This window comes from Impatiens glandulifera, chromosome 5 (genome assembly GCF_907164915.1).
Source record: "Impatiens glandulifera chromosome 5, dImpGla2.1, whole genome shotgun sequence".
In the NCBI taxonomy this organism is placed as follows: domain Eukaryota; kingdom Viridiplantae; phylum Streptophyta; class Magnoliopsida; order Ericales; family Balsaminaceae; genus Impatiens; species Impatiens glandulifera.
The window spans coordinates 1,258,229-1,279,080 of record NC_061866.1 but is presented as its reverse complement, the minus strand read 5'-3'; the positions used below and the strand labels follow the sequence as shown (position 1 = coordinate 1,279,080).

At 27.3% G+C, this 20,852-nt stretch overlaps 2 protein-coding genes across 2 annotated transcripts; both read left to right on the top strand.

Moving 5' to 3' along the window:
- Positions 1-1,148: 1,148 nt before the first annotated feature.
- On the top strand, positions 1,149-2,747 carry LOC124938369 (glutathione S-transferase-like). Its single transcript, XM_047478792.1, has 3 exons — positions 1,149-1,362; positions 1,894-1,942; positions 2,051-2,747. The coding sequence occupies exons 1-3, from the start codon at positions 1,216-1,218 to the stop codon at positions 2,497-2,499; spliced, it is 645 nt and encodes a 214-aa protein (XP_047334748.1). The 5' UTR covers positions 1,149-1,215; the 3' UTR covers positions 2,500-2,747.
- An 11,366-nt stretch (positions 2,748-14,113) lies between these two features.
- On the top strand, positions 14,114-15,258 carry LOC124938142 (glutathione S-transferase-like). Its single transcript, XM_047478518.1, has 3 exons — positions 14,114-14,332; positions 14,416-14,464; positions 14,561-15,258. Exons 1-3 carry the CDS (start codon positions 14,186-14,188, stop codon positions 15,007-15,009), a joined length of 645 nt encoding a protein of 214 aa, XP_047334474.1. The 5' UTR covers positions 14,114-14,185; the 3' UTR covers positions 15,010-15,258.
- Positions 15,259-20,852: the final 5,594 nt, after the last annotated feature.

Here is a 20,852-nt window from a genome sequence, read left to right as displayed (position 1 = left end):
AAAAAAATACAAAAACAAATTATTGGCTAAATTTAAAAAAAAAAAAAAAAAAAAAAAACCAACAGAAAATTTTAACTAACTACAAAAATATGACCAATAGTGTCAAGAACCAACCTGAAGATATTAGCATAAATGAAGTTTTAAAATGAAGTGATTTTTCATTTGTTATTGTTAAAGGGCTTATTTACTCCATTGTCGAAAGTTCAAGGGCCTTTTAAATTAGTCTTTGGTCAAGAAAGAGTAGCATAAATGATAAAACGTGTGTCAACTAGAACGTTCCACTAGTCTTGTATGTCCTTTTTTATGACTTTTTTTTAATAATATTATATATAAATTCGTTGAATTTAAGGCTAAAATACATAAATGCTTATAAGATAGATAATATTTTATAATAATGGTATTATTTGAAAGCTCAATTAAAAAATTGTGTGGACATATAGTAATTTTAGTCATATTTTGTACATAATCAGGTCCTGAAATTTTAACGGGATTATGCAAATTTAAATTTTGAGACCCCTAAAATAGTAAAAAAAATAATTTAATTTTAATTAATAAAATAAAATATAAATAATTAATATATTATAATACAAGATTAAAAAGAGATAAAAAAGTTATTTTTATAATATATATTTAATATTAAAGGGGAAAAAAAGAAAAAAAAATAATATTAATAATATAATATTATTAAATATAAAAAAATGGGGCCTATGCAAGTGCATTGGTTGGTTGCCTTACTCCAATGCCCTGTCCATAATTAATTAAATATTTTATTTATTTTAATGTTACTTTTTTTTAATTAATATTTATATTTAAAAAATTACATTAGACAATTTTAACACATTAGTAGTGTTGCGACCAACTATCCTCGTTCCATCCTTGTCATGACTTTGAGTATAATTAATATTTAAGAGCAAAGTTTGAAATAATTAAAATTACGGATAATTCATAATATTATATTATATCATGAGTCTTATTTATTTTATAAAAATAATAAAAATAAAAAAGTTAAACATATTTTAATGTAGGAACGAATATTCTTAAAGAATAATTAATTTAATTTAATTTATCTCACCGACAGACCAATAGTGTAGGGTCATGGTGTATAAATTAGGGAACGCTACCATAATGCATTTTCATCCTCTCCATTTGCACATTCTTCCTCTGTAGAAATTCCTTCGATCAATTTTCAGATCTTCATTCGTTTTTCATTAGAAAATGGCGTTGAAAGTCCATGGTAGTCCGATTTCCTCCGCAACACAACGAGTCCTGGCCGCCGTGAAAGAGAAGCAGCTCGAGTTCGAATTAGTTCCCGTTCACATGGCAACCGGTGCTCACAAGCAGGAACCATTCATTTCTCTCAACGTATGCTCTATCTCTTTCTCTAACCGTATACAGATTTTATTACACTGAATTGGATGGATGATCAATTGTATAAACCTAGTCCGATTTCAATTTTGTTGTTAAAATTAGATCAGTTTGTCTATTTATTAGGAATTGACATTTTCTGTATTCCCAAATAGGTCTGTTGCATCAAACAATAATAATTCAGGTCTCCTCAGTTGAAGAACAGAGGATTTTAGAATTTCTTCAAGGAGTTCTTTCTAAGCATTAGGTTTGTCTAGAAAAAGTAGTGATTTCTTTGATAAAATTATTATGATAATATTTGTGCCATTTGGAAACACTTGAGATTTGGATCTAGACTTCAATAAATTTATATATATATGTGTCTAACTAAGTCCTGTTTTCAATGATGAATCCAGTTTAAAATGAGCTAATGTTTCCATGAATAAAAGCCAAAAGGGCCCAGTCTTTATCTGTTTCCAACATAGACATGTCCATCCTTAATTACTTTATTTGTTTCTAGTTTTAACATATGGGTCTTATCCTTCTCAGCCATTTGGCCAAGTTCCAGCCCTTCAAGATGGAGACCTGACACTATTTGGTAACTATATTTCATTCAATTCATTCAATATTGTAATTTGTTATGTAAAAATTCTACATATTATGTCAAGGAGTGTATGTTAAAGATACAATATTATTGGTATTTCAGAATCAAGGGCAATTGCTTCTTACATTGGAGAAGCATACGCAAGCCAAGGGACACCCCTTGTGAGCAAAGACCCAAAGGAGAATGCCATCATCTCCGTTTGGTGCGAAGTGGAGGCTCAAAAGTTCGATCCAGCTGGGTCCAAATTGGCATGGGAGATTGTTTACAAGCCAATGTTCGGAATGACAACCGATCCAGCTGCTGTTGAAGAACACGAGGCTAAGCTATCACCTGTTCTTGATGTCTATGAAGCTCGTCTAACTGTATCAAAGTACCTTGGTGGAAACAACTTCAGTTTAGCTGACCTTTATCACCTTCCCTCCCTCCAGTTCTTGGTTGGGACTCCTACTTATAAGAAGGTTTTCGAGTCGCGCCCAAAAGTCGATGCTTGGGTCAAGGATATATTGGCTAGGCCTGCCTGGAAAAGCGTAATTGAGATGCAAAAGAACTAACTGAAATCATGTTTGTTGCATTTTGGGGGTTTAGTTGTGTGCATGTTAAGGAATAAGTTTGGTTTGTGGAAAGGCTAACCATTGTTGTTGGTCTGTTTTTCTTAACTGGGCATATATCATTTCTTTTTTGTTGATGGATTTCAGTTTTTGTTTTGTTTTGTTGATCTACATTTGGACCATTTTGAGGCTTTTTGTATATGATAATGTGTTTCAATTCTATTAATAATATTGATTATTATTGTCTTTTATATGGTTTGAAATGTTAAAAGATAAAATTCAAGAATAATAACCTTTTACATTTATCTAGACGTAAATCCAATATTCTACCTTGACCGTCATGCTAAACAAATCTTCTACTTTCTAATTTTGTTTCTGGAGAAAATAGGCTCTAGACATTATAGTATCGATGATTTATTTTCGTCGCAATTTCCCAACCCGACTTTTTGACATTATTTTTTACATAGAACACTTATTTTGTTTTAGTGACCAATATAAATGGATCATTTTGATATCGACACTTTCGTTTGCAATTTATACTCACAAATCCATATTTATCTATTTTAATTCTCATTTTCCCATAATGCACGTCGAACCATTTGCACTTAAAAAGAACAATTTGTTTCCACGAAGATATTGCATTTCAATAATTGCTGTCAAAACACCATAATAGTTCATAATTTATGTGTGTTTGTCGCCAACCACTAGAACACCACTATTTTGTACGTTAAAAACCTCGTTCGTGCCTTTGTGTTTTGAATTTATATATCTTAACTTTACACCATAAAAATTTTGACGCATATTGCGTTGGTCCACTTCTTAAAATTTTAAGCTCTAACGTTTTTTTAATTTTTGTTAGTTAATTGTTCGACCTTCCAAAATAAATAAAAAGATTTAAAATGTAAATTTATAAGTTAAATAAAAAAACACTTTATTTTATTTTTGAGCTATTTGCTATATTTTTTTTATCATATTCATTAGTTGAGTGATCTTGCATATAATCACTAAATGCTATATTTTTTTTTATCATATTCATTAGTTGAGTGATCTTTCATATAATGACTAAATATAAATTTGAGTTAGAATTTAATCATCATAAAAAATAGATGTAGAAAAATATGTTAGTACCATACTTTTAATGGTTCTGTTAGTACCATACTTTTAATGGTTCAGCTTCTTCAAAAAAAAAAATTGAACATCTTCTTCATAAGTATATGTCGTCCAACAATGAAAATATAGATAGAGAACGATTTGTTTGATTTAAAAAATGTGTTTTAAAATCATATAAAATATTAACTAATAACTAAAAAAAAAACATGACTATAGTGTCAAGAACTATCCTTGTGAAGACATCATAAATGAAATTAATTTTAAAATGAAGTAATTTGTTCTTTGTTATTATTTAAGTGCTTATCTATAATGATGCTTAATTTTTAAAGTGTCCGGATTGCCGGGTCGAGAGCTGTGGTTAATTTGAATACTTGGGTCGGATTGTGGGTTGACCCGTTTTTAAATTTAAAACGGTTAAAAATAAAATTAAAAATGTTAGAGGTATGTTTCGAACCTGCAACCTAACAAAACAAGTATTATTTTTTAACCAACTAGGCTATAAAGACTTTATATTTTAAATTCAACACCAAATTTGATAAACGCGGGACGTTTTAATATTAATATAAGTTCAACTTTTTAACTAACTAATATATAATGATGTTGAGTAAATGGATAATTGGGTCGGATTGTGGGTTGACTCCCTCATAAACTTAAAACGATTAAAAATAAAATAAAAAATGTTATCCGTAATTTTTTTTCACGGTTTTTATATTATTACTCGTGTAAACTTTACAGATTCACCCTATTTATATAAAATTAATAATGAAAAATAATATAATATATATATATATATAAAATAATAAATAAATATAAAATTAGGTAAATGCATTTATAACAAAAAAAAATATATTTATATATATATATATATATATATAATAAATATAAAAATTATGTAAGTGTATTTATAATAATAAAAAAATTGTTTATATATTGAATTAATATTAATAAAGATAATTGTTTAGATATATATTGTAATATATATATATATATATATATATATAATATATATGGAAACAAAATTAATTAAGAAAGAGAGAGTAATATTAAGAGAGTACAAGAGATGAGAGAGAAGACGTTGATTATATACCCTGTGATTGTGACGTGAATCTATATATATCTAATAACGCTTAATTTAAAATGTTGGAGGTGTAATACACGCTCTCTCTACCATCATTAACAAATAAGGTAATTTCTCTTTCCTAATAATTATTTATCTTAATTATTTTCTCTCTCCAAATAATTATATATATATATATATATAAATTTCTTTCCTAATATATATATATTTCTCTCCCTTAATTTAATTATTAAGTATTTTTTACTCTCTCTTACCATATAAATATTTATATTTTTTCGCATTAATAATATAAAATATATTTTTATCAATAATTTTATATTAAAATATATAATATTACATAACATATTTATTGTTATATTTAATAATAACAATATATTATATAATAATGTTTAAAGACAACATGCACCACATTAATACATGTCATTAGATATATAATCCACATTATCAAATATTTTATCTCTCTTTTCTCATTCTCTTTATTTCATAATTTCTCTTTACTAATAATTATTTATCTTAATTATTTTCTCTCTCCTAATATATATATATATATATATATATATATATATATATATATATATATATATAAAAGTTTCTTTTTTAATATATATATATTTTTCTCCCTTAATTTAATTATTAAATATTTTTTACTCTCTCTTATTCTATAAATATTTATATTTTTTTCACTAATAATATAAAATATTTTTTTTATCAATAATGTTATATTAAAATATATAATATTATATAACATATTTATTTTTATATTAAATAATAACAATCTATATATATATATATAATCTATAAAGTCAACAAGTACCACATTAATCCATATATAATCTATATCATTAAATATTTTCTCTCTCCTCTCTCCTCCTCTTCATTTCTTAATTAAATTTTGTTTTTCTATTATTATATATATTATATATAATATATATTTCATTATCAGATATTATCTAAAACATTATCTATAATAATATTAATTCAAGATATAAAAAAAATTGGTTATAAATGAATCTAACTTCATAATTTTTATATTTATTTTATTTATATATAAATATAAACAACTTTTTTTATATTTTTATAAATGCACTTACCTTCATAATTTTATATTTATTGGTTACCTTATATATATATATATATATATATATATATATATATATTATATTCGTTTTCATCATTAATTTTATATAAATACATTTTATCTTTTATCATACATTTTTTCACTCATCATATATATAATAATATAAATAATTTTTATGTTAATATAAAAATTAACTAATTGGTAATAAATATTAAATACAAAATATATATGCATACACAAAATAATAAAATTATTTCAACAATCATAAGTGGTCTAGCGGTTTAAGTGTTCATATTTCATGCGAAAGATCAGGGTTCGAATCCCAGAACATGCAAAATTTTAAACAAATCATAGGCATATGAAAGTGTGATGTTGGAATTAGTGGTTTGTTTGACGAGCATTTAAATGTTTGAGGTCACGAGATGGAGGTTGGGTGGTCAGTGGTTTATCGAGTATGATATCAGAATTAGTGGTTGGTATGACGAGCATTTGAAATTGTGAGGTCACGAAATGGAGGTTGGGTGGTGGGTGGTTTGTCGAGTGTGAGGTTGGAATTAGTGGTTGGTTTGGCAAGCATTTGAAAGTGTAAGGTCACGAGATGGAGGTCGGGTGGTGAGTGGTTTGTCGAGTGTGAGGTTGGAATTAATGGTTGGTTTGAAGAGAATTTGAAAGTGTGAGGTCACGAGATAGAAGTCGGGTGGTGGGTGGTTTGTTGAGTGTGATGTCGGAATTAGTGGTTGGATTGGCGAGCATTTGAAAGTGTGAGGTCACAAGATGAAGGTCAGGTGGTGGGTGGTTTGTCGAGTGTGATGTCAGAATTAATGGTTGGGTTGGCGAGCATTTGAAAGTGTGAGGTCACATGATGAAGGTCGGGTTGTGGATGGTTTGTCGAGTGTGAAGTCGGAATTATTGGGTGGTGGGTGGTTTTTTGAGTGTGATGTCGGAATTAGTGGTTGCGTTGACGAGCATTTGAAAGTGTGAGGTCACAAGATGAAGGTCGGGTGGTGGGTGGTTTGTCGAGTGTGAAGCAGAATTATTGGGTGGTGGGTGGTTTGTCGAGTGTGAAGTCGGAATTATTTGGTGGTGGGTGGTTTGTCGAGTGTGATGTCGGAATTAGTGGTTGGGTTGGCGAGCATTTGAAAGTGTGAGGTCACAAGATGAAGGTCGGGTGGTGGATGGTTTGTCGAGTGTGAAGTCAGAATTATTGGGTGGTGGGTGGTTTGTCGAGTGTGAAGTCGGAATTATTGGGTGGTGGGTGGTTTTTCGAGTATGATGTCGGAATTAGTGGTTGGGTTGACGAGTATTTGAAAGTGTGAGGTCACAAGATGAAGGTCGGGTGGTGGGTGGTTTGTAGAGTGTGAAGTCGGAATTATTGGTTGGTTTGACGAGCATTTAAAAGTGTGAGATCACGAGATGGAGGTCGGGTGGTGGTTAACTAATTGTTAATAAATATTAAATACAAAATATATATGCATACACAAAATAATAAAATTATTTCAACAATCATAAGTAATCTAGCGGTTTAAGTATTCACATTTCATGTGGAATACCAACTTTCGAATCCCAAAACATGCAAATTTATATTTTTAACGATGTATTCTTGACTATAATATATGGTGGCGCAACTTTTAAACAAATGATAAGCATCTGAAAGTGTGAGGTCGGAATTAGTGGTTGGTTTGAGCATCTGAAAGTGTGAGGTCGGAATTAGTGGTTGGTTTGGTGAGCATTTGAAAGTTTGAGGTCACGAGATGGAGGTCGGGTGGTGGGTTGTTTGTCGAATGTGAGGTCGGAATTAAATGTTGGTGTGGTGAGCATTTGAATGTGTGAGGTCACGAGATGGAGTTCAGGTGGTGGGTAGTTTGTCGAGTGTGAGGTTGGAATTAATGGTTGGTTTGACGAGCATTTGAAAGTGTGAGGTCACAAGATGATGGTCAATTGAGGGGTTAAGTGAGTGTCGAGCGGATAAAATATAAGTTAATCTTAAGTTTAAAATGAAACTTAATTTTATCTAAAATATTTATAAATAAATAATATTTTATATATATTCTCATCCGTGCAAATGCACGGGATTCATGCTAGTTTTTTTAAAAACGGTTTAACACAATTTCATTCAAATGTTCAAAAAAAAATGGGAGAGTCAATAATCAAAACTAGACAAACCCTAGTTTTGATTGTAAGATAAACAAAAAACTTAAGAGTTTTTGAATGATAGCAGTCAAATCACATTACAAAACACATATTACAATGAACAAAGACTACAATCTATCTATCACAACTTATATTATCTCCATATCTGCCTTTTTTTACCACATTGTCTTCTTCCACGTCTCTTTCTTCTCTCGTTCTTTATGAAGGAATATTGAATTGAAGCAAATGATATTTGTCTACTCTCATTGTTTAATCTTCCTCTATATGAACTCGTACTAATATGAAAAATGTATTCCTCTTCACGATTTTAGAGTTTTTGTCACTAATTTTCTCTAGTTCAGTTTTACGTGTTTGAGGATCAACAACCTTAGTTTCCTCTTCGTTTTTCTCCTTTATTATATCTTTGTTTTCACTTTCTACACTTTCCTCTTCCTTGTATTTAGATTTATCTTTTTAGCATCTCATGTCTCATAAATTCATTGATTTCTTCATTATCTGATTCTAGTTGCTTACTTCCTCTATATCATTAATTTTTCCTTCTCTGATTATTCCCTTGCATTTTTTCCTTACTGATTGTCTTTAAATTCTCCAATATGCTTTTTAATCATTGATTATTTCGTTTCATTTTTTGCTTTTCTTCTTCTTGGACTTTCATGATTTTATGCTTTTTCTCAATTTCTTTTGTACATTTAGTGCTAGCATGTTGAAAAGTATTGTAAAAAACACACATGTATGGCCTCCATTCATATGAGATTTTCATGACTGTATATTTTCCTTTCCTGTCAACTACTATTATATTCTTTGGAAGCGTACTTCGAGAATGCACTTCAATGTTTATTATAGCAATGGTAAGTTGTTCTTCTCCTTCTTTAATTGGGTCCATATATAGGGGAATTTGATTAAATGACCCTTAAAAAGGGGTCATCTCAAAACTAACCATCCTAAAATGTATTTGCAAATATAACTTTTTTTTATAAATTCTGACCATTTTACCCTTACTAATTTTTTTTATTCCCGTTTCTTTTCTCTTTTCCCTCTCATTTTCTCTCCTCTTCTTTCTCTCTTCTCATCCGGCGACGAAGGACGCCTCCCCCCAACTCCCCCAAGCAACGCTGGAGGACGACAACGAGACCCACCTGCAACGTTGGAGGACGAAAACAGGTTCCCCAACTCCAGCAACATCGCCGGACCACGGACGCATGAAATAAAATATGAAATATGTTTGGTATGTTTGTAATGCTGTGTGAAATTGCACACCACGCAAATTGCGCACCACGCAATTTGTATTTGCGTCCCACGCTCCACGCAAATTACGCTTACGTCCTACCACACAATTTGCGTTTGCGTCCCACGCACCACGATAATATGGTTTTGTTTACTGCTCTAACATTTCAATTTCTATCAATTGCAGATTACAATTTATTTGTTAGCTGTCAACGCATATATAGTTTGTAAACGGTGTACATAAAACACACTTGTTAGTACTTTCCACTCACTTTTGTGAATTTTTATGTATTGTTTGTTTACCAACGGATCGAGTATGATTGGGTTCGACATTCAGAACTAAATTTTTCGAGGTGAAACTAAATTCAAGACACTAAAGAGGAACAAGACAACTGCAGGGATGTCAGTTACCTTTTTGGGCAACATGGTGAATGTCAGGGCTTTGTCTCGACAAAGAACAAACCTGAGAAAGCAATTTATTTCCTACAACACCTTCTCCGCCTCTGAAACGCGGGCTTCAGTTTCTAAGTGAAGTTCGGATGTTCTTGAATGGTGATTGGTTAATTCACCAATACTATTCACATGAGAAACGAGTTTCTCTACGAAAGCTTCCTTCTCAACATAAGCAGTGGCCATAAATTCTTTAAGTTCATTAACATTGGCAGCCAACAATTCATTCTCTGATAAAAATTTTGTTGCTTTATCCTCTCCTGTGATATTTGTCTCTTCAGTTCTTCATCCCTCCACCGATGATGCCAATAACAGGTTCATCAGAAATATGGTCATCGAACGCAACCTGATCTTGACTGAATGTTTTCTTCAAGGCGGGCCTGCTTGTGGGACGCGAACTACACTCTACGTGGGACGTGAACTACACTCTGCGTGGGACGCAAACTACACTTTGCATGGGCCGCAAACTACACTCTACAAGGGACGCAAATAAAGCAAACATACCCGACTTAAAAGCTATACCAAACATATGAAAAAATTATATTTGCAAATACATTTTTAGGAGGGTTAGTTTTGAGATGACCCCTCTTTTAAGGGTCATTTGATCAAATTCCCCCATATATAATGGTTTCCCTAATAAATTTCCAAAGTGACTTAGAGCTTCTGCATTATACATGTGTGTTGGGATGTTCCAAAGCTTAAACCATATATGAGCTATTTCTTTTGGTTTGCTTAACAGGTTCAATTCTTCAAACCATCTCTCCAACTTCATACAGTTAGATCAAATATAAGTATGCCCATATTTTAGAATATCATCCAAGTTTGATCATTTCTTAAACTGCAGAAAATAGAGATCATGTATGTTTGTAGAAACTTTCTATAGTCTCTTCTACTCCCATTATTTCACTAAGACTTATTGGTGATTGAGAAGAATACTTTATTCTTCCCTATGTAGCTTCCAAAAACTACATTTTCCTATTCATTAACACATTTTTCCTCCACTACAGTTGGAAGTTTATATTCAAAATGAGAATTGAGTATCTCTACTTTTGTTTTAACATCGCCTAAGTAGATTTTTCTTTTATAAGCATGATCCTCTATTTTCTTTCCTGCATTATTTTTCCAGACTTCATTTACTCTCTAGCTGGAATTACTCCTGATAGTATAGGTCTTTGATTTAGGAGACTTCATCAGCTCACTCATTGTTTTAACTGACCAATTTACTATTGTTTCATACCATTTCTTTTTTTAGTAAATTTCAGTCCTTAAGATAGTGTACATTCAATTGACGGTTGTTTGCTGCATTTTTTCTTTGTTGAGCACAATCTCTTATTTCTTTGCGTGCATCAGGAGCATTGTGATTTGATTTTTCAGTCCAAATAGATTTTCTCTTTCATTATAACTAACCTTCCAAAATCCTTCTTTCTTCTCTTGATTTCCTACTACATTATCAGCAATTGGTTCATTATCTTTGTTGCATTTCTGTTTTTTCTAAATAATTTCTTCAGCAATCTTATCAATTTCTTTTTCACTTGCCTCACTTAAACCTTCCATCACAAATTCTTTGACTTCCTTATCCTTATTATTTTTCTTTCTTCCCATTTTAATGAAAACATAACACAACAACAAAGTAGAGCAATTACAAAACAGAGTAAACCAGAAACTCTAGCTATTACAAAATAGGGTAAACTATAAATGCTAACCTTCCAACCAAGTTTTTCAAACTTGGACTGGTGACACGAGAAATTTCAGCCCTCTACTCTACTAGTTGAGCTATCCCGACTATTCATGAATGAACAACCTAGCTATTATAGTAGATATTGTGTCGTTCGTATTGATCGTGTACACATTCTTGATTTGACAAGCAACCCTAAACGACTAGCAACCGTGATCACATTAAGCAAACCGCAACATTGATATTGTGTCAATCGTGCTGATCTTGTTATCGTGATGAGAGAATTTGCTGTCGAAATTTTCGCTATAAAATATCGCCTAAAATCTCTAAAACTTTTCTCTCTATTCCTTGAGTTTAAGAGCTTATTTATTTCCTTGTCAAATGTTCATGGATCTTTATATTAGTTTTTGGTAAAAAAAAAAAGAGTAGCATAAAACGTGTTTCTAGAGTCTAGTCTCCATTATCTATATATATATACTAGGAAAATTCTCGTGCGATGCACACGGATAAAATTATAAATAAAATAAATTTTAAAAAATATAATAATATGTATTCAATGTTTAAAATTCTTAATAAATCACGAATAATATATTAAAATAAAAAAAAATAGAATACTCTCATTTTACATTTTATTCACTTCGATAAAATAACTCATCTTCTCGCATATCTCATCACATATTTTTTTCCAATGAACCTCTCATCTCACGACCTTACACTTTCACTTTGGTCTATCAAATATTTATTCATATTTTTTAATGTTTAGCATCGTGACTTCACAATTTGGTCAATCAAATATTTGATTTATATTTTTTAACCACTTTCAATTGTTACTGACCTATTATCCATCGGTAAACCACATTTCAATCACACTTGGTTAAAGGGATGTAATTATTTTGTTAGGTTGCAAATTCGAACATACATAACCGTTTTAAGTTTATGGCGGGTCAAACCACAATCCGACCCAAATATTCATTTACTCTCACATATATATTCAAATTAACCACAGTTCTCGACCTGGCAATCCGGACACTTTGAAAATTAAGCATCATTATATATAGAGAGAGATTAGTTAGTTAAAAAATTGAACTTTCTTATTAGTTTAGTTGGTTAAAGAGTTGTACTTATTTTGTTAGGTTGCAAGTTCAAAACATACCTATATCATTTTTTATTTTATTTTTAACCGTTTTAAATTTATGGTCGAATCAACCAACAATATGACCCAAGTATCTATTTACTATCACATATATATCTAAATTAAGCATCATTATATATATATATATATATATATATATATATAATGATGCTTAAAATTTAAGCGCACTAAGATCATTCACGTTAAACATATATTTTCTTTCTCCTTTCTCCTAATCTCTCTTTCTTAATTAATATTTTTTCCTTTACCACATATGTATATATATAATATATAAATAATATATATATATATATATATCCTCAATCGAAAAAAATCAATATCTATATAATTGGTAATAAATATTAAATACAAAATATATATACATACACAAAATAATAAAATTATTTCAACAATCTCAAATTGTCTAACAGTTAAAGCGTTCATATTACATGCTTAAGACTAGAGTTCAAATCCCAAAACATACAAATTTAGATTTTCAAGAATGCATTCTTGACTATAATATAAGGTGACACAACTATTAAACAAAGGATATGAGTCATATAACTCATACGAGGCATTTGAAAATATGAGGTCGGAATTAGTGGTTGGTTTGGAGAGCATTTGAAAGTGTGAGATCACGAGATTGAGTTCGATTGATGGGTAGTTTGTCGAGTGTGAGGTCGGAATTAATGGTTGGTCATTTGAAAGTGCGAGGTCACGAGATGGATGTCGGGTGCCAATGGGATAAAGAGGTGTATGAAAAAGTGTTAGTCACAAAATGAGGGTCAATTGGGGTTAGTGATATGTTTGACATTGGATAAGAAGGCTGTGATCAATTATGATTGGTTGTTAATTTGTTGAAGTGTGAGTAAAAGAGAGGTCGACTAAGATTGGTGAGTAATTTGTCGAGGGATAAAGATACATATGAAAAGATGTGAGTCACAAAATTAAAGGTCAGTGTGTGGTTTGTCGAGGGAGAAAGAGGCATATGATGGATTAAGTGAGTGCCGATGGGATAAAATATATGTTAACATTAAGTTTGGATTAAACTTAATTTTTACAAATTAAAACTAATTTTAAATTAATTAAATTTGAATAATATTAATTTTATCTAAAATATGTATAAATAAATAATATTTTGTATATAATGCATCAGATTAATGCGAGTGGTTTAAAATAAAATAAAAGTTTTTTTTACTTTTATAATAATATTATATACAAATTTATTGAATTAAAGTCTAAATAGATAAGATTTTATAATATTAGTATTATTTTGAAAGGCTTAATTAAAAAATGGTTTGTAACGTCAGATTTTGTAAATAACAATTATTTATTTATTTATTTATTTATTTTAATGTACCTTTTTTTAATTAATTTGTCAAAAGTATTATAATAAAAAAATTACATTCACAATTTTCACAACCAACAATTTCATCTTCATAAGAAACCTTATTTTTGTAACTTTTCTAATTATTATATTGTATAATTTAAATAGAAACCTTATTTTTGTAACTTTTCTAATTATTATATTGTATAATTTAAAGTTTGAGTGATATTTATTTTATAAAAATAATAAAAAGTTTAAAGATAAACATAAATTAATGTAGGAACTAATATTTTAAAGAATAATTAATTTAATTTATCTGACCGACTAACAAACAGTGTACGGTATTGGTGTATAAAGTTGGGAGTGCTACCTTCATGCAATTTCATCATCTCCATTCGCATTCTCTTTCTCTTCAGAAATTCCTTCAATCAATTTTCAAATTTTCGTTCGTTTTTCATTAGAAAATGGCGTTGAAAGTATATGGTAGTCCGAAATCCTCCGCAACACAGCGAGCCCTGGCCGCCGTGAAGGAGAAGCAGCTCGAGTTCGAATTAGTTCCCGTAGACATGGCATCCGGCGCTCACAAGAAGGAACCGTTCATTTCTCTCAACGTAACACTAACACCTCTCTCTCTCTTTCTCTAGCTAACCATTCATTGTTTCTAGTTTTGACATATGGGTCTTATCCTTCTCAGCCATTCGGCCAAGTTCCAGCCCTTCAAGATGGAGACCTGACACTATTTGGTAACTATTCATTCAATATTGTCATTTGTTATGTAAAATCTCTACATATTATGTCAAGGAGTGTTAGTTAAAGATACAATATTATTGGTATTTCAGAATCAAGGGCAATTGCTTCTTACATTGGAGAAGCATACGCAAGCCAAGGGACACCCCTTGTGAGCCAAGACCCAAAGGAGAATGCCATCATCTCCGTTTGGTGCGAAGTGGAGGCTCAAAAGTTCGATCCAGCTGGGTCCAAATTGGCATGGGAGATTGTTTACAAGCCAATGTTCGGAATGACAACCGATCCAGCTGCTGTCGAAGAACACGAGGCTAAGCTATCACCTGTTCTTGATGTCTATGAAGCTCGTCTAACTGTATCAAAGTACCTTGGTGGAAACAACTTCAGTTTAGCTGACCTTTATCACCTTCCCTCCCTTCAGTTCTTGGTTGGGACTCCTACTTATAAGAAGGTTTTCGAGTCGCGCCCAAAAGTCGATGCTTGGGTCAAGGATATATTGGCTAGGCCTGCCTGGCAAAGCGTGATTGAGATGCAAAAGAACTAACTGAAATCATGTTTGTTGCATTTTGGGGGTTTAGTTGTGTGCATGTTATGCAATAAGTTTGGTTTGTGGAAAGGCTAACTTTTGTTGTTGGTCTGTTTTTCTTAACTGAGCAATATATCATTTCTTTCTTGTTGAAGGATTTCAGTTTTTCTTTTGTTTTGTTGAACTTCATTTGGACCATTTTGAGGATTTTTGTATATGATAATGTGTTTCAATTCTATTAGTAATATTGATTATTATTGTCTTTTATATGGTTTGAAATTTTAAAAAGATGAAAATCAAGAATAATGACCTTCTTTTACATTTACCTTCTTCTAGAAAAAAGTTTTCACACAAAAGCCTATTATACACAAATAGATTCTACAAAACAATTTTCTTTTTTAGAGAGAATTTAACTATAAAATATCATGATGAGTCTAGATACAATATTAATTGCATTAAAATGAGACAATAAGATAAAACTAGCTAAATTCCATTCATTTTCACGGGCAATAATATATAAAAAAATATATTATTTTATATAAATATTTTAAATAAAATTTATATTATTCAAATCTTTGAATTGATTTTAATTTGTAAAAATTAAGTTAAATACAAATTTATTTTTAAATTTATCGAGTATATAAAATTTGAAAAACATATAAAATGAATATATATTACATGCGGGTCAATCATATAAATTCATAATATACATTAGGTGGTGAAAAAATAAATAAATCATCAAACATGAAATTTTAGATTAAATTATCAATCAAATTATATAAATTTCTATTCGGGTCTAATATTCTATATTATTATATACTTATTTAAAAATTAAAAGTCTAGGCAATTATTTAACCAATTCAATTAATTTTTTATATTTTTTATTTTTTAATAATTTTAATTATTTGATAAATAAATTGGGTAAGAATGGATATTTATCAAAAATAGAAAAAATAAATAAATTAAATAAAATAAATTATTTAAAACTAAATAAATTAATATAATAAATAATTAGATAAATATAAAAAATATTTAAAATTAATATATATATATATATATATAATTAAAAAGAATATATGATAATACAATTGTTGTATACATGGTATTAATTTGTGTTTTTATAATAATACATTATTATAATAATATTAAAATATAATTAAATTAATATAATAATTAAATAAACAAATATGTGCTATTAAAAAAATTGTTCTTACAATGTCTTCATTTTTATTTATAATAATAAATTATCAAAATAAAATAAAATTAATTTATAAATAATTAAATAAAAAATAATAATAATTAATAATAAATAAGTCTTAAATATATTTTTCAATAAATTTAAAATTTAATGTATTTAATTAAATATTTTTTATTTTTTTTAATTTATATATTTTTATTAATTTGTTTGACAACGTTTTTTTTTTTGAAAAAACCTTTGTTTTTATTTTTAACAAATATTTATTTATTTATTTTATTTCAGTCTTTTTAATTAATAATATTTTTTTTAATTTTTCCTCAATTCTAAAATATTATTTCAAGTGTATAATGTCTTATTTTGTTTTTTATAATAATAAATAAATTAAAAAGAATTTCTCGAAAAAAAAAATGCATTATTAAAATATCTCGCCCACATATATATCATCTAAATTATCTTTTTAATGATGCATTATTAACCTTAATCATTTTAAATTCTCACCATACTTAAGCATTCAACTACACCTTTTGCCATGATCTTTGACTTTGACTCACCCTCTGTGGAAGAACTTTGCGGTCTTTAAGGATGTATTCTTAAACATTCGATTACACCTTTCGGTATAATCTTAGGCCCTAAATTACCCACCATGGACAAATCCTTAGGTTTTTCCACCAATGTTTATTTTACTCACGCCAACATTCTCAACATTCAATTACACCCATTTGAAATGATCTTATGCCCTAAATCACCCTCTGTGGACGAACCTTTAGGTTTTCTCACCAATATTTGTTTTATTCAAATCAATATTTCCTCTATGAACGAACCCTTAGGTTTTTCACCAATGTTTATGTTACTCAAACCGACATTCTCGTTTCCGCTACATCTACCGATGTTTGCGCACCCACACATAATAATTACTTTTAAAGGAATTCAAACTCTAGTCTTAAATATTAAATGTTAACACTTTAACCACTAGACCACTTTATAATTGTTGAAATAATTTTATAATTGTGTGTATGTATATATATACTTTGTAAGTCACATTTTGAATAACTATATATATTATATAAAAAATTTATACTCATACCAAAAAAATATAATAAAAATAATTGTATTTTTATGTTAAATATTAAATAAAAATAATTAGTTAATAATGATATATATAATAAAAATAATTATATTTTTATCCTATTTTTTCAATATATTATATAAATTTATTAATAAAAATATTTTAATTAAAATTTATTTGTTATTTATTAAGTATAACATTGAATACATATTTTAAAATTATTATAATTTTTTTTTGATTTTTTTGTTTTTTTTGGGATCATACATGAATTTATCTAGTATTTATTAAAAATGCAGGTGAAGAACTTTGCGGTTTTTAAGGGTGTATTTTTAAACATTAGATTACACATTTAGGCATGATCTTAGGCCTTAAATCACCATATGTTGAACTCTTATGTTTCTATCCGAAGTCCTAACACATTCGATTACACCTTTCAGCATTATTGTAGGCTCTGAATCACCCAATGACGAACCTTTAGATTTTCTCACCAATGTTTGTATTAATCAACCCAACATTATGGCTTTCGCTTCATCTATCAATGTTCGCGCAACTACATATAATAATTACTTTTGGATGAGAATGTTAACACTTTAATCACTATACCACTTATGATTGTTGAAATAATTTTGTAATTTTATGTATGTATTTTTTTAAATATAAGTTAAACACTTATTATTTTAATATAAATAAATTTATTTTTATTTTTAAAATTTATTAATTCTTACATTAAGGTTGATTATATATTTTATTTAAATTATATATATTTAATTTTTATATTATTAATTATTTAAATATATGTATTTGTATTTTTTAAAATATATAATAAAAATTTATTATTTTAATATAATATAATTAAAATTGTATTTATTATATATTTAATTTATTAGTTAGAGAATTAAATGAGAGAAGAAATTTAAAAGATATAATAAATCTTTATTATTTTAATATACTTTAATTAAAATTTTATTTATAAATTTTATTAATTATTGTATTGTTAATGTTATTATATATTTTATTTATTAGTAAGAATATAGATTTAGAGAATGAATAAAAAAATGTTTTAAATGTATTGTATTTTTCAAATAAATAATAAACATTATTATTTTAATATTATATAATTAAATTTTTATTTATAAAATTTATTACTTTTTGTATTGGTAAGATTAATTTAATTTCTCATGTTACACCCAATTGTCTCTATATTTTAATTAAAAGAGTTATTTGAAATCGAATATTAATCTCTTTCTTACGTTTTTTTCACAAAAAAATATTTTTGGAAACATAATTAAAATTAAAATTATGTTCATTATTTTTATTTTTGGATATTTTGGGATATTTATTTTATTGTTTTAAGACATAAATTATATATAATTTATGCTTAAAATCATAATTAAATAATTTTAACTCTTTTGGCCGGGGTTAATTTGGGTAAAATAAGTGTAATATTTTAACTTTAAATTATTTTTTGATTTTTATTTAATTTTCTTAATTAGGATTAATTATCACAAATTAACCCTAATTTGATCTTTAATCTATTTTTAAATTATTTTAAATTTTAAATTTTAAAATATTATTATAATTTAATAATATTATTTGTAAACTAGATTATGTTAAATTTTAATGCTTAAAACTACACATACCAATAAAATGACAATACAGAACATAACCTTAAAAATTATACAAATCAAGTGAAATAATGAAATTCAATCTAAAATCGATATAATACAGAGAATGAATTTTAATATAGCACTAAAAATTAAAAAAAAAAGGTTAGAGAATGAATTTCAATTTTTCTAATTAGGTCCGATTATTAGTGTTAGGATTAGAGTATGAATATTTTTTAAATAAAAATAAATTATATATATCTTAGCGGTGATCATCTAGTTATTTTATTATTATATAATTTTTAGTGGTGAGTCATCTAATTTATTTTATTGTTATATTATAAATTAAATAAAATTTTCCTAAACTCACTTTACTCCATGCATCGTTGCTCATCAATCTTGCCACCGGACTTTACTCTCCGTCTCTATAGCAAAAAAATTAAATTGGTTTGTTTGGAGGCATTGTTCTAGATCAAAAGAATTGTATTAAATATAAATAATTGAAACTCTAAATTAGGTTAATCTAAGAAAATGGCCGTTCATGACACAAATACAAAGTCGGATCAGATAAAACTAAAAAAATATTTCTTCATAACTTCTTTGTTATATTATTATATTATAAATTATAGGTTATAGAAGGATCACTCGGGCACAATACTGTCAAAATCGAGAGTTTACGTAAAATCGTTAGTAAGTTGTAAACTCGTAAACTTTAAAATCGTAAGAGTTTAATTTAAAAAAATAATACTTATATATTATTATTATTTATATATATAATAAAGTATTTTATACCTAACCAAATTTAAAAATTTATATATTTAAATATAAAATTAAGAAAAAAATTATACTTACAAAATTAATTATATTAATTAATTTATTTAAAAAATAATAACTTTATTTTTAATTTTTATTTATAAATTTGTTTTTTAAACATAAAATCGTAAAATCAAAATTATTTATAAAATCGTAAAATCGTAAATTTAAAATCGTAAGAGTTTACAAATTTAAGAGTTTACTTAAAATCAAACTCGTTAACCTCATGTAAAATCGTAAAATCGTAAAATTTTAAGAGTCAACTCGAGATTTTGACTACCTTGCTTGGACAACATCTCATGCATAATCTTGACAATGTTGAGTAAGACAACCTATGCAGTTTCATAGGACCTTTCACCTTTATAGGGCCTTATTTTTTAATATGTAATAGTATTATTAATTATATATTATATTATTAGTCTTATTTTTTTTTCTTTTTTTACGATTAATATTATATATATATATAACTTTTTTTTATCTCTTTTTAAATCTCATATTTCCTTATTATAATATATTAATTATTTATATCTTATTTTATATTATTAAAATTAAAAAAAAAATATTTACTAATTTATATGACACAAAATTTAAATTTGCATTTGACTCAATTGTCTAGGTCGACTTATGTAATAAAAATCATATCTAATGGGATCGTGATAGGGATTTCTTGATAATAAAAAAAGAAAATTATTTAAAATTAATCTTAATTTTAATATTATAAATATTATAAATAAATTTAAAATGTTAACCTCATTAAAAAAAAGAATTTTAAAATTATTTTTTAATTAAATAATTAATTAAATTAAAATATTTAATATATATATATATAATAAAGATTTTATTTAAACATAATTTGTATAGTGGTATTAAAGATCAATAGTCAGCCATTAGACAAGAGTGAGTGGCTTGGATTAAAATAATAAAAATAATAAATGTAACATATTTTTTTTAAGTCGGTATATATTGAAATAATTTTACAATTTAAATAATAAATTTAACACATCAATTTTGTAAATAAATTTAATATTTTTCTAAAATATAAACTCATTAATTAACTTGGAAAGAAAAAAAAAAAAAAAAAGAAGAATACTTTTCACTTATATCTCTAACTAAATATTATTCACATCAACAAATTTAATCAACAAAATACTACAATACCATATATTTTATTTTATAAAGT

What these genes read in the sequence shown, in the direction of transcription:
- LOC124938142 (XM_047478518.1), top strand. Translation starts at nt 14,186, where the DNA reads ATGGCGTTGAAAGTATATGGTAGTCCGAAATCCTCCGCAACACAGCGA. An exon ending in AACCGTTCATTTCTCTCAAC is followed by an intron (nt 14,333 to 14,415) that starts GTAACACTAACA and finishes TATCCTTCTCAG; the next exon opens with CCATTCGGCCAAGTTCCAGC. An exon ending in TGGAGACCTGACACTATTTG is followed by an intron (nt 14,465 to 14,560) that starts GTAACTATTCAT and finishes TTGGTATTTCAG; the next exon opens with AATCAAGGGCAATTGCTTCT.
- LOC124938369 (XM_047478792.1), top strand. Translation starts at nt 1,216, where the DNA reads ATGGCGTTGAAAGTCCATGGTAGTCCGATTTCCTCCGCAACACAACGA. An exon ending in AACCATTCATTTCTCTCAAC is followed by an intron (nt 1,363 to 1,893) that starts GTATGCTCTATC and finishes TATCCTTCTCAG; the next exon opens with CCATTTGGCCAAGTTCCAGC. An exon ending in TGGAGACCTGACACTATTTG is followed by an intron (nt 1,943 to 2,050) that starts GTAACTATATTT and finishes TTGGTATTTCAG; the next exon opens with AATCAAGGGCAATTGCTTCT.